Below are 11,892 nucleotides of genomic sequence, written 5' to 3' on the forward strand. Positions count from 1 at the left end.
GCAGGCGCCGCGTTCCTGGAAGAAGCCGCGGATCCTCTCAGGAAGGCGGGGATGGCCAGTGGGTCTGCAGCTCTCCCGGGACGCTTCCCGTAGCTTTTGCCTGCAGGAGGCTAAGGCTGAGGGTTGAATACCATGACGGGTTTTCTTGGCTGTATTCTAAAATTCTGTAAAATCTGTGAGAACGAGGCACGGACTTTTGCAGCTATGCATGGCCCCCGAACTCACACTGAGCCCCGTTAAATCCTTCCTCTCTCACACCTCTGTCCCAGAGCCAGCGGTTGAGTTGCTGCCGGATTTGTGTAGGGCATGTGAAAGTCAGGGATCCCATAGGTATTTTTATAACGTGTAGGAGAAAATAAGGGAACCTCAAAGTGCAGGTGTCTTACTGAAGTCAGGGCTGTAAGATTGAAAATGCGCTGCCTGTTTGATTTTTTTCTGTGAGGCTTCTGCCTGTGGTGAGGCAAGACAGGTGAGGTTTTCGCAAGGCACCTTTAACCACCAAAATCAGGGTTACTCAGTGGAGTAAATTATTGTATGCAAAATAATCACAGAATAATCGAAAAGTTATTAGCAGAGCAAAAGAACAGCTTGTTTGCAGCCAGCTGAGAGCTTGCAGACCAACTGCTGCGTGGCGTAGCGCTGCGACCCTTATGTGCACGTTCTCTCCGCTAACTTCCTTTCAGGCTTTTTCTTCCTGATTTAAGTCAATGAGGATTCAAAGTGTCTGGTAGCTGGTTTGTCTTTAAAAGAGTTGCTGCACAGAGTCAGAAACGGAGCAATGTATCCAGGGTTTCCTTACAGTAATTGAAGGCAATAAAGCTATGTATAGGCAGAGGCATTTTTGGGGACAAAAGTAAGTACAGATGTTGAACCGTATTTGCTGTCTAGCGCAGGGGCAATGGAAATCAAAAAGTTACACCAGTGTCAGGAAGCCTGACCATCTCCTAAACCCTAGCGGGATTTAATTTTGGTGTAAATTTAGGTGTGCAATAAATGCTTCCTACTGTAGGGGGGGCAAACATCCCTTCAAAACCACCTGAACGGACGGAGACAGCTTCCAGATTATGCAGAGCTGGCAGAAATCTGCAGTCGCCTTCTGCTCTTGCGGGTCTGTGATTAACAGCTTGCAGGACAGTGTTTTTTCCTTTAAAGGTTCGGTAGTCTGAAGGCATGATGGATTTCAACAGAGTAGATCTAAATTGCTCTGGCACTGGCACCAGGTTAGTTTTTTTGAGGCTGTTGCTGTTACTCTTTTGCTAAGTAACAACTATTAGAAAAAATGAGATGCTGCTTCGTATGTCTGCTCAGTCCATGATGTAAAAACTGTGCAGACCGTTCTCTCAGGGTTATCTGGCCATTGTTATTGCAGGCTCTGCTAAACTGCAAGTGTAGGTTTGAGACTGCAGGCGTCTTCTACTAGGAGCAAGTGGCCCAGCAGTGAGATTTTCATGGGATGTTTTGGGTTTGTTTTTTTTTTTCCTCCCCCAGGTTGGCTGCTGGAAATGTTGGTACAGCTGATATTTTTGAGTTCCCTGAGCTATATTGAGTAAAAAATCTTGTATTTTAGGGTAATGCAAGTAGGTTATAAAAGACGACATGGATTTTTAACCAGATATTAGGGTTGGTCAACAGAAGGAAGACCAATATTGTCATTAAACTTGTGTGGTTAAAAACTATGAGCAACCTGTTCTTTGCAGAGACAGATCAAAGTTGTATTTAAGTAGGTAAGCAGACAGTAACCTGTTTCCAGCTCTGCGCATGATCTAGGCAAGCCTCATCTGTATTTGGCCTTTCCAGTAAATAGACTCTTCTCAAAGTCAGTTTTGTTGTCAGAGAGCAGAGCCTTTTTCAGACAGCGTGGCAAGCTTGGTGCTAGCACCTTGCATATCCTAGCTATTCTGTGTGAAATCTGCCATTGCAGATAGTGCCAGACAGATTCAGTCAGCCCTGTGAATGATCCAGGACTCAACACTGAAGTCAGTGAGCATTTAAAAATGTGAAAATCAAAAAGAATTTATTCAGAATTAGAACTCCCCACCTAATACCAAAAGGAGGGCTGGCAGTTTCATTAAACCATTTTTAACTTTTCGTGTTTTATCCACAGCACTAAATAGCTCGTTATAAATGACTAATCTAATGCCCTGATCCTGCAATGGGATAGTGTCAGTAATCATTTTTTTTATCCCTGGTGGGGACTTCCTGTGGCTCCAGCAGTCCATCCAGACTGATCAGAGTGCAGGACAGAGGCTGACATGACAAGAGAAATTTATATAAGCCAGTGCACATATAGAAAAAGGAAGAATAACTGAATGATGAAGATTGAAATAAACCCACAGTAGTTATGGGTGTATAGCTACATGGGTTAACAGTAATTTCCTTCAAAGTCTGTATTATCAACAGTTGTGCAAACTACAAGGCTTGAAGGTTTAGTTTTGTCTCCTTGCTCATTTAATACTTAGTCTCTGCTGACATTGCAAGATAAATTTATTATGTGAAGTGTTGGAGAACAGTGTTGAATTGTTTACTCTCTCAATTTTCTCTTATCCTGGGTGTCAGAAGCGTACTTAAGCTGTAAGCAGACTTCTGATATGAACAAGTTTGTTGATAAAAGCTCAAGTTGGATTTGAACTTGTGAGAAATGAATTTTTTTATCTTTTTTACATTATCCCACCAGAACAAAATTCAACAGTGAAAATATCTTCAATTTTACAATGCAAAAGCTTTCCATTTACATTCTTTTGGTAAAATGTGAGACTGACCTGTGGCAGTGGATGATCAGATCAGTATTTACAGAGACCTGAAATGACAGTTGGGAAAAATGTCAGTACATTAAGTTCAGTAAAATTATAGACATGTTTATGTTAAAGTTCATGGTCTCCAAGTCTCCCTCTTTTTAAAGGGATCTTGCTTTGCTTCTTTATTCACAGTCACTGTTAATGCGTTGGAAGGAAAAGACTGCAAGGAATCTGTCAAGCTGATTGCAGAAAGCACTAATCTCTCAGAAGAGCAGCTTGCTTTCCTCATTTCTGGCATGTATACCCTTCTCCGAGAAGCATTGAGACTCCCCTTATCAACTTTAAAACAAGAAGTAAGTTCTGGGAATACTTGGAGTCCAGATAAGTTAAAAGCTGCGTCAGATGTGAGTTGCTATCTAAACCCTATTTGTCAGGGTGGGGAGCTGCACATAAAGATGTTGCTCCAAGTTAAAGTGGTTGGAAGAAGCTGTTAAAAATCTAGAGCTTATTATTTTACTTGTTGGGTAGACTTCTGGTGAGCTTTCTGGAAGAGTATTTAAGCTTTGGGAAAAAGATTCCTCTACCTTTTCCTGCTTCAGCATCTTGTCTGCTGTGCATGTTTGTTTTCACTCTTAAATTAAAACCCCAGAAGAAACCATTGCAAAGTGTTATTTCATTGGCATCAGCGCTCTCTCCTACCCTAACCCTGTGTTCACACATACTGCTCATTTTGTCCACGCTTACACTTTCTCATATTTGTTTGTCTGCCTTTCTTCTTCTGCCACAGAGGAAGGAAGGTCTTATGGCCAGAACAATATAGTGGAAATTGAGAGAAAGTGCTATTTCTGCCTATGCTATGGATGTTCTGTGTGAATATCTATACAGCTGCCATGTTCCCAACCCCTGTTCCTTCTTCATGGCTATTTTCTTCCCTTTTTCATGTTACTTTACCTTACATTTTTTCTTTTCTCATTTTATTTTTATGTGAGTGAACCACTTCTGGGCTTCCTCTCTCTTCTGTAAGATACTGTTTTCATGTTTACCCAGGCATACTGGGAAAGCTCATTTATTGCAGGAAACATAGTGAAAGTATGCTTTTAGTATTCGGAGCCTATCTTTTGCCACTTCCTTTCTGGTGTCATAGTTTAAACAAGTTACTGCAAAATACATTTGAGAATAAGGGCACGTAATTGCTATAAAAGAATGTTATGGACAGCTACATAAAAGAAAAGGCAGGGATGGTATTTCCAGAAATAAAGGCTTCCAAGAGATTTAGGTCTTTCAAATTAATTTCTCACAACTTGACTAAACACTTCCGGAAATTTTTCTCAATATGTAACCAGTCATTTCAAAACTACTGGCACTCAAGACTAAAGCTTTTGAGGAGAGATGTCAAGCAAGTAATCAATATTGATCCACCAGGTAAGAAACGATCTTTCCAGACTACAGCCTGTAAAATTTCACCTTTCTTGTCTTTCTAGGTTTTTAAGGAAGACCTAAAGGAGCTCAGGTATGCCTGTTTATGCCTGGTTTTTAATCTCTTTGGTTTTTCATAACTTTTATGTAACTACTTCCCCAAATCAAATTTTTTACACAACAAAGTTGGTATAAAAATTAACTGTAAATAACACATAATAGGTCTGTTGCCAAATGTCATGTGAAGCCAGAGGAAAAAAAACAGGTGTTGTGTAAGACTTGATTTAGCACTGAGCATGAGCAGTAAATTTCACATGCTGGGGAGATTGGTCTAATTTAGTCCGTAATGTAGGTTATGCAAATGTGAGTGACCTTCTCTGCCATCCCCACCTTGCCCTGCAGTATTTTTTAACATGTTTGGTAAGACAGTGGTAACATTTCAGAAGCTAAGAAACTGCCCTACTTTTTTTCTTCTTTGAAAGGCCAATGATATAACACTCATGAAATCCTACCACCTTGTTCAGCTACGATCTCTCCTGCCCATTACCCAAGAAAGCATAGTGTTTGTTACAGACTTGGTCAAAATCTGTATCAGTCTGTTCAGACTATCTCTGAGTAGAAGTTCATATCCTAAAAGCTAGACATGAGATGCTAATAATCTTTGTAGCTTTTCCTTTATTTCCATGTTCAGTAGCAACGAGACAATAACAGCAGCTGATATTTTCATCTATAGAGAAACCTCTGCACCAAGACTCAATTATTTTTTAAATGCTGATTGCCCATAGTTCTTAGCATTCTGATTGCTAGCCTAGGAGAAATAGATAGATGTGTTTCTAATCCTCTCTTTTTTCATCCTTATTTGTCCGTTAACCTGCAAATTGGCTTGCTCCTCAGACTGTTCTTCAGAGTCATAAGCATGAGTTACTTTATGAGCAACTTCAGGCAAATTTAAGCTACAGATTTAGACATGTAATCGGGGTGTAATCGGTGAAAGGTGTAATTGGGGCCATGATGAAAGGTGCCGTGCTAGTTGATACAATTTTGCCTGCAGCTCAGTGCTGGAGTTCGGCCTGCCTTTTGTCTTGTGAGCTAAAATGCAAGCTGCTTCCTCTGCCGCGTCATGGAGATCACACCCAGGTTAAAGTAGGTCACTAAGAAACTGATGAATTGCTTTTGACCCAGTGGGAGTTGGTGGTGTTTGAGGCACACACAGAATGTGTTCAGTGTGATTAAGGAATAATGAAGAGCACTAAAAGCTCCATGCCAGGTTCTCTGGGGGTGGGTGAATATTCCTCTGTTCAGCAGCAGAGAAAGTTGGTATAGAGGAGCGCCCGGAGTCACTGGCTGCACTGGCTGTATCTGGAAATAGAGACTCCCAGGCCCCTGTCTTTGTCATTTAACCACACTTTAATGCCTTACAGAATCACAGAATCACAGAATCGTAAGGGTTGGAAGGGACCTCAGGAGATCATCTAGTTACACTTTTGTAGTTCTTGGGGTTTTTTCTCACTTTATGGTTTATGCATGGAACTATGAAGACACTTTTCAATCTGGATGATCTTTTTTATCTTGTTGGTTAACAAGACAGATATATGAGCAATAGTTCAGGTAACTGCGTTTGTGTTGCTTGCAGACTTGTATGTTTTATGTGCTGCTCGTTGCTGCCATGCTCCCATGATTCTCACATTATTGGGACTGTTCCTAACTTCCATCTCTGACAGTCTTATTTCCCGTGAGTAGCTCTCTTCACCTTGTGGCTAAACTTTTAGAAGACTGTATAGCTTATTCTACTCTGAAGCGATGATACTTAGTACGTTTGGTAGCACCTTCAGCATCTTTGATTCCTATGGGAAGTGTAATTTCCTATGTTCCCCAATGCGCTTGGGTTTGGAGATGAAATACCTGCTCGTTTTTAAGGCACCTATTAATTACATTCAGACACTTACCCTTCTGCATTGACTCCCGTGGGTCATCCTGGTATCACGTGCATGAAGAACACATGTAATCGGTTCAACAGTGGTGTCTTGGTGTTATTGGCACCCAGTGTTAGGGCAGGTATTTTGTATTTTAAGGCAGAAAAATGGCTTATTTTCCTTTTTTTGTTTTGTTTTGTTTTGCCTTCTTTTAAAAGGTTTGAGCTCTGAGCCACATTACCTTTTTTTCCACCTCTCCTGCATTCTGTTTTGTTTCCTGCAGTGAAGCTGACGACTGGACTAATTCCGCCCATATAAACTCTTGTAACTCTCAATTTCCTGGTGATGCAGCCGGTCTTGGCTTCTAGTTTTGGTGGAGAGAGAGTCTGGGAGACATGCCCACTTCTGATTAATTAGATCAGTACTGCTGGTTTCACAGGGTTGCCATTCTGTATCCCCTATTTCTTGGCCTGACTGGCTGAGCCAGTGAGAATAAATTCACTCTAGAATAAATTCACTCTAAATTGTGGGTGCTATTTTTTCCCTCCCCTCTCAGGTTGTTTAATTAAACTTTATGGCTCAGGCCAGTAACATGGGATTGAGACATCCTCACACCTTCCTCCTTGCCCTTTGAGTCCCTTTCTCGGAATGTTCCTTTGAATACCGATTGCCATCTGTAGCTCAGGCCTGAGCTGTGCCATGTTCTGTGTTTGATCTGCTTAGTGTGCAACTGGCCTCATGTAAGTTTCTTGAGCCAGGAACAGAATTTTCAGCAAAATCATTAACTACACAGCAAAAATGATGCAAGCTCAAAGGTAGCATTAATGCTTCTGCTTTAGTACCACTTGCTCTTACAGTCAAGCAAGTATTGTGATAGGTGTCATAATAATCATATTACAGCCTTGTCTCCAGCTATGCCACTGTATACAGAGGATATTCGGTTATCATCAGGATGGGTTAAGTGATACACTTGCACAGGAAGTATAAGTAATATTTGCAGAAATAGTCTTGTCTCTTCTGAAAGACAGACAGACACATGCAGCCAAAAAAGCACTGTCTAGTCCCTCCTCCTCACTTCCCAGTTTGCCTCAGATAACTACCTCACTAATAGAATTTGGTTTTATCCAAACACCATTTAAAAATGTGTTTTAAACCCACTGCTTCCATTATGGATTCAAGCTCTAGTAACTGCTGTTTCATCTTCCCACTGTGTGAGTTGATGAGTTGTTTTTTCTCCCGTCATTAGACACTGTAAGCCCTTTAGGACGGATAACTTCCTTGTTTGCTTTGATTTTTCTTTGCTATACCGCTGTGTATCTCAAGCCACTGGTGAGTAATGTCTCTGGGCACTGCTTCATGTTGAGTGCTGGATTTAACCGTGGCAGCAGAAGTAGTTACTTCTCCCACTTGTCCAACCTGCCTCTCTGTCGGAGGTAGGTTACTCTCCGCGTGGCAAAGGCAGCTGAATACAGTGTTTGCTCTGTGGTCTGTGCAAGTCACTGCCTGATATATTGAACTGAAAATCAACAGCAGCTTGTTTGTAAGGCAACAACAGTGTCGGAGGAATGGTAAAGTAGTGGAGAGGCGTAGGGTGGATGGAGCGTGAGTTAGTCTATTCAACCAGTTCTCATGGTCCCCATCAAATTTGTGCTTGTCCCCCCATATTCAATATGCTCCTTTTGTAAGTAATCTTAGCTACAAGGGCCTCTGTTTTTACTTTTGAGGGAGCAATCCATACTGTCTTCTTTTTATTGCACTTCAGAGGAAAGTGAAATGAAATGTGTAGGTCTGGGATTTTCAAAAGCATGCGTTGCTGGCCCGCCTTCTGCACTTGTCAGAGCCATCAGTAAAACTTTCCTTGACTTTACTGGGAGAAGTCAAGCAAATACTGGGTTCTTTGAAACTCACTGTTGCCATACTGGGGAGGACAGGAAGATGTAATATGGTTTTTAGGGTTCTTGATATAAAAACATAGGCTGTCCTTTTGAGAGCCTAGACTGAATCAATACTGAAGCACTTATGTAAGAGCTGATGGCAATTTCAAGCAATGGAAGCTGGAAAATGTTGGCACATTTTTTGTGTTCTATAATAGTTGTTTGGTTGGGGTTTTTTGTAGCTAAGGCTGTATATTTGTGGTTACAAAACACTTAACTATTTTGTATTGCTCTTCTCTTTAAGGATACCAGAAGATTTCATCGTGGACTTTTCCAGTATAGTCTTTGGTAACAGGTTAGTATCTTCATGTAACATGCATTGTGCAACCAGCAGGGTTGCACAGAGCTCTGCTGACAAAAATCCCAGGCTTATTGAAGGAACAGCAAAATTCTCTAAACTAATGAGAACGAGATTTGTCCTGTTAGTTTGATTCAATGTAACATGGTGTCCATCATGCATGGCTCTATATGCAGTAAGTAGCTTTTGTGCCAATTTTCAATTTTTCTGTGATCATCACCCATCAGTTTTTATAATGTTCTGTAGACTGTGTCAGATGCATCAATACCTACAGATGAAAAATGCATTGCAGAATTAAGCATATTTATCATCATTATCATTGCAAGTTAGAGCAAAAGTGAAGAACTGGCTTTGTTGAGAGGCAAGCTTCACATGCCTTCTACATGGTGTGGTTCATGGAAGCTTTCTCAGCATTTAATCAAGTCTTAATGTACAGCTGAATTGGGAATTCACACTGGGTGATTTGATGACACGTATGAGATGCTGAGTGCTCTGCTAGCTGTAATTCATTTTCTTAGCAGTATACCTCAGTAGCTCCAGAGGAAGTACTAAATCAAGAAATTTTTGAACAGCCTATCTCTTTTGTCCTTCTAGGGATTCCTTCTTTCTATATTGTTCTCTGCTCAACCATATTTAGCTTGTTCCACAACTAGGAATTACTTGAACTTTTTGCTTATGCAAAACTTTCCTCCTTGAAACTTGAGGTCACTCAGCACATAGCATCACTAACCCAACGCTGCTCCAGATATTCTGCACGGAATCCCGATAGTCATGGTTGTGGTCTTTCAGTTACCCTCACAAGGGTCTGAATGCTGCTACCAAAGTTAAAAATACTTTTCATTTCCTTGGTTAAGATCTTGGCTTAAAGCTAAAGGTTCTTGGAGTAAAAATAAATTCAGCCTTCTCATCTTTTCTTTGCTCTTCTGTTTGAATTATAGGTGTTAAGAATGCAAAATTCATGGTTGCAAAGTGGAAATATTGTTTGCAGTGGAGAAAGAAGATAAATTTAGATGTCATTTGAAGCATGCATGATTGTCTGTTTTCTACTGTGAAATCACGATGCTGGAAAATTTAGCTTTTTCCCATTTTGAAAGCTGTGATTATCCAGTGTAATCTTGCTCTGTGTTGTGAGACCAGAGAAGAGCACCTCAGATTTGATTTCTAGACAGATCTGCTTTTATAATCTTAAATGTAACACTGAATCATACATATGCTTATTGAGTTGTAAATATATATGATTGTGATGGTAAGAGAAGTATTAGCATCTGATCAAAAATTCAGTATGAGCTAGAAAACCCAGAAAAATCCATGTTTAATACTTTTCCTGGTATTTTATTCTATTTTTGCAATTTTGTTCACTAAACAACAGCCCTGAAGTACTGGAAAGTTGACGTTTGAGTTTCTGTGTCCCCACAGTTCCGTCAAGCTATATAGACTGAAAGGAAAGAAAAACTTGCCACACTGACAGCATCAAATGACTGCATGAAATTAAAAAAAATTTTTAAGGGAAAGGATAACCTAACTTCCCCCTCTCTGAATGTTTATAATAAATGTACTGCTTTTTTTTTTTTTTTTAATAGTGTAGCTTTAGTTTCTACCAGGAGGGTGCATTCTGTGTGCCATTTGTCAGCATTTCACACATACCGATTTATTTGTTCTCCCTGTTCAGTGGCCTGCCTTGTTATGTGCATAGGGACCCATCCAGAATTTGTCTTTAGTTTTGATAGTTAGGTCAGCTGCTGCTCCAAATTCTCTAATCTTTCATTTTTGAATGCTCTTCTGTTGCATCCTTTGGCGGATGACGTTCTTGTCACCGGGGGCAGCATCCTTTCCATGTACAATTTGGATGGTCTCTAGCTGATCTTTACTTGTGCTTTACTTGTTCTAACTTCTGCCTTCTGCGCTACGTGCTGACAGTATAGTGCAGCTGTTGGCACAGAGTGTTTATGAAATTTAATTATAGTCTATAGGTTTTGGATATAAGATCCATTGAGTCTTTTCTGCTCCATTTTGCTATTCCTCTTAGAAATCAATGGCTTGATTAATGGCCTGTATAATTTCTGTATGTATGTTGGCCACTATGCACATTCCGTCATCCTTACAGGATTCTTGCAATTCCAGTTGCAATCTTGTCCAAGCTGGGAAGTTGCTGACAGCAGCTTAAACTAAGCTATAAAAGCCGTGACTCTTTCTGAGTGAATGGTACTGAAGTGCAGTCCTGGCCAGAACTAAAGCTTTGCGGTTTGGCCACAGAAATGCCATAGCTTAGCAACAGTCAGAAGCTTCACTTCCATTTCGGTATTGCTGCCCTTTCCCAACACCGCCAACTAGAACATCCTCCTGTTTTCTCTACTCTTTCTTCCCCCAAAACGCTGGTGCTGCACTGAACAAACTATCTTCCATTGATGGGAGTTAGCATGTCTTAAGAAAGCGGTAGCAGTGTGGCTATTTTTAGGCATTCCCCAAATTAAGCAATACTCTGGCAGCAGCTCACCACTGAGGGAAAGGCTTGTTCTTATTGTTTAATCCTGCTAATGACCACTCTAGACTCCAGCTCCTCATGGTTGCACCCAGCTGTGGTGACCTACTTCCTATCCAGTAGTTGACAGTGAGTAAGAACCAGCCAATCTAATTTTTTCTGCTCATTGCTTTACCATACTATTAGGAATGTGTGTCACTTCTGACACCACCCAACACCCCACCACCCCCCCCAAAAAAAAGCATAAATTCTTTCTTATATTGCCTTTGCTAAATGCAAGAGTATGGGAGGATAGAAGCCTGTCAGTCCTGTGTACCTTATCAAATCATTAATCTTTCTGGGCAGTTTCTAAAGGCACCGGCTAACTTGCACGCAAGAATGTGAGTAGGGATGTTAGGCTATCATTCCTACAGTCCTTGATTTGTTCAGATAGGATTCCTTTCTGATGTAAAGTCTGTAATTAGATTATGTCTAGCACTGTGGATAAAGGATGTAATGTTTCTTATCCTGCCCTTTTCGGGAGTACTGGAGAAGCTTTGAAATGTACCATAAATAACTTCCAGAGACATGGGATGCTTAGCAAAAAAAAAAATTTAAGAAAATATATATGATAAATAACATGAAGTCCAGACTATCTCCCACATGGACCAGCTGAGTGTCCGCATTCTGAAGATACTTCTGCGTATCTATCTAAAAATGGGTGGTGGTTATGTCTTTGTATCAGATTTGGCTTGTTTACTTACCCAGAGCTTAAGATGCTGTTAAAGTTTTAAAGATTGTCAACCATCTGAAGGTTAATCGCTGTCAACTCTATTTACTTGCAGAAATAAACTGAGGCTTGATCAGCCTGATTCTTCCTGCAATATGAGTAATGAATAAGAGTAATAAGTCCCTGGCTTCTTACACATTAGACTAGAGAAAAATCTTGACAGTTGTGCTGGGGTTGGCAATGAACATTATGTAAGGAACTTAGAGTTTGTAAATGATGTTGAATTAGCAAGAACCACTGTGTGGTCTTTTGGGCTTTTTTTTTAAAGTAAGCTTCAAAGTACACTCTAACATTGGTGCTCGCTAGTACTAGGTGCTTTCTGCTGAAGGAGCACAGTGACCTTATTCT

The 11,892-nt window shown here is 40.5% G+C and overlaps 1 protein-coding gene across 4 annotated transcripts in view; it reads left to right on the plus strand.

Annotated features, from left to right (window-relative positions):
* The first annotated feature begins 1,118 nt into the window (after positions 1 to 1,118).
* The window catches only part of LOC104124062 (COMM domain-containing protein 5), an 18,362-nt gene continuing 7,588 nt past the window's right edge, over positions 1,119 to 11,892 (plus strand). For 2 of the 4 annotated variants that reach the window (XR_004841665.1, XM_035891933.1), the window contains exons 1-4: positions 2,745 to 2,820; positions 2,900 to 3,088; positions 4,217 to 4,245; positions 8,243 to 8,293. Coding sequence is in view for 3 of the 4 variants with exons in the window: in XM_035891933.1 (XP_035747826.1) it covers positions 2,803 to 2,820; positions 2,900 to 3,088; positions 4,217 to 4,245; positions 8,243 to 8,293 (287 nt within the window). In the remaining variant the exon portion in view is untranslated. Of the gene's footprint in view, positions 1,221 to 2,744; positions 2,821 to 2,899; positions 3,089 to 4,216; positions 4,246 to 8,242; positions 8,294 to 11,892 lie in introns of those variants that run through there. The other 2 variants (XM_035891934.1, XM_035891935.1) reach the window with 2 other exon arrangements.

The sequence above is a fragment of the Egretta garzetta genome, unplaced genomic scaffold (genome assembly GCF_000687185.1).
Source record: "Egretta garzetta isolate BGI_Z169 unplaced genomic scaffold, ASM68718v1 scaffold53, whole genome shotgun sequence".
Lineage (NCBI taxonomy): Eukaryota > Metazoa > Chordata > Aves > Pelecaniformes > Ardeidae > Egretta > Egretta garzetta.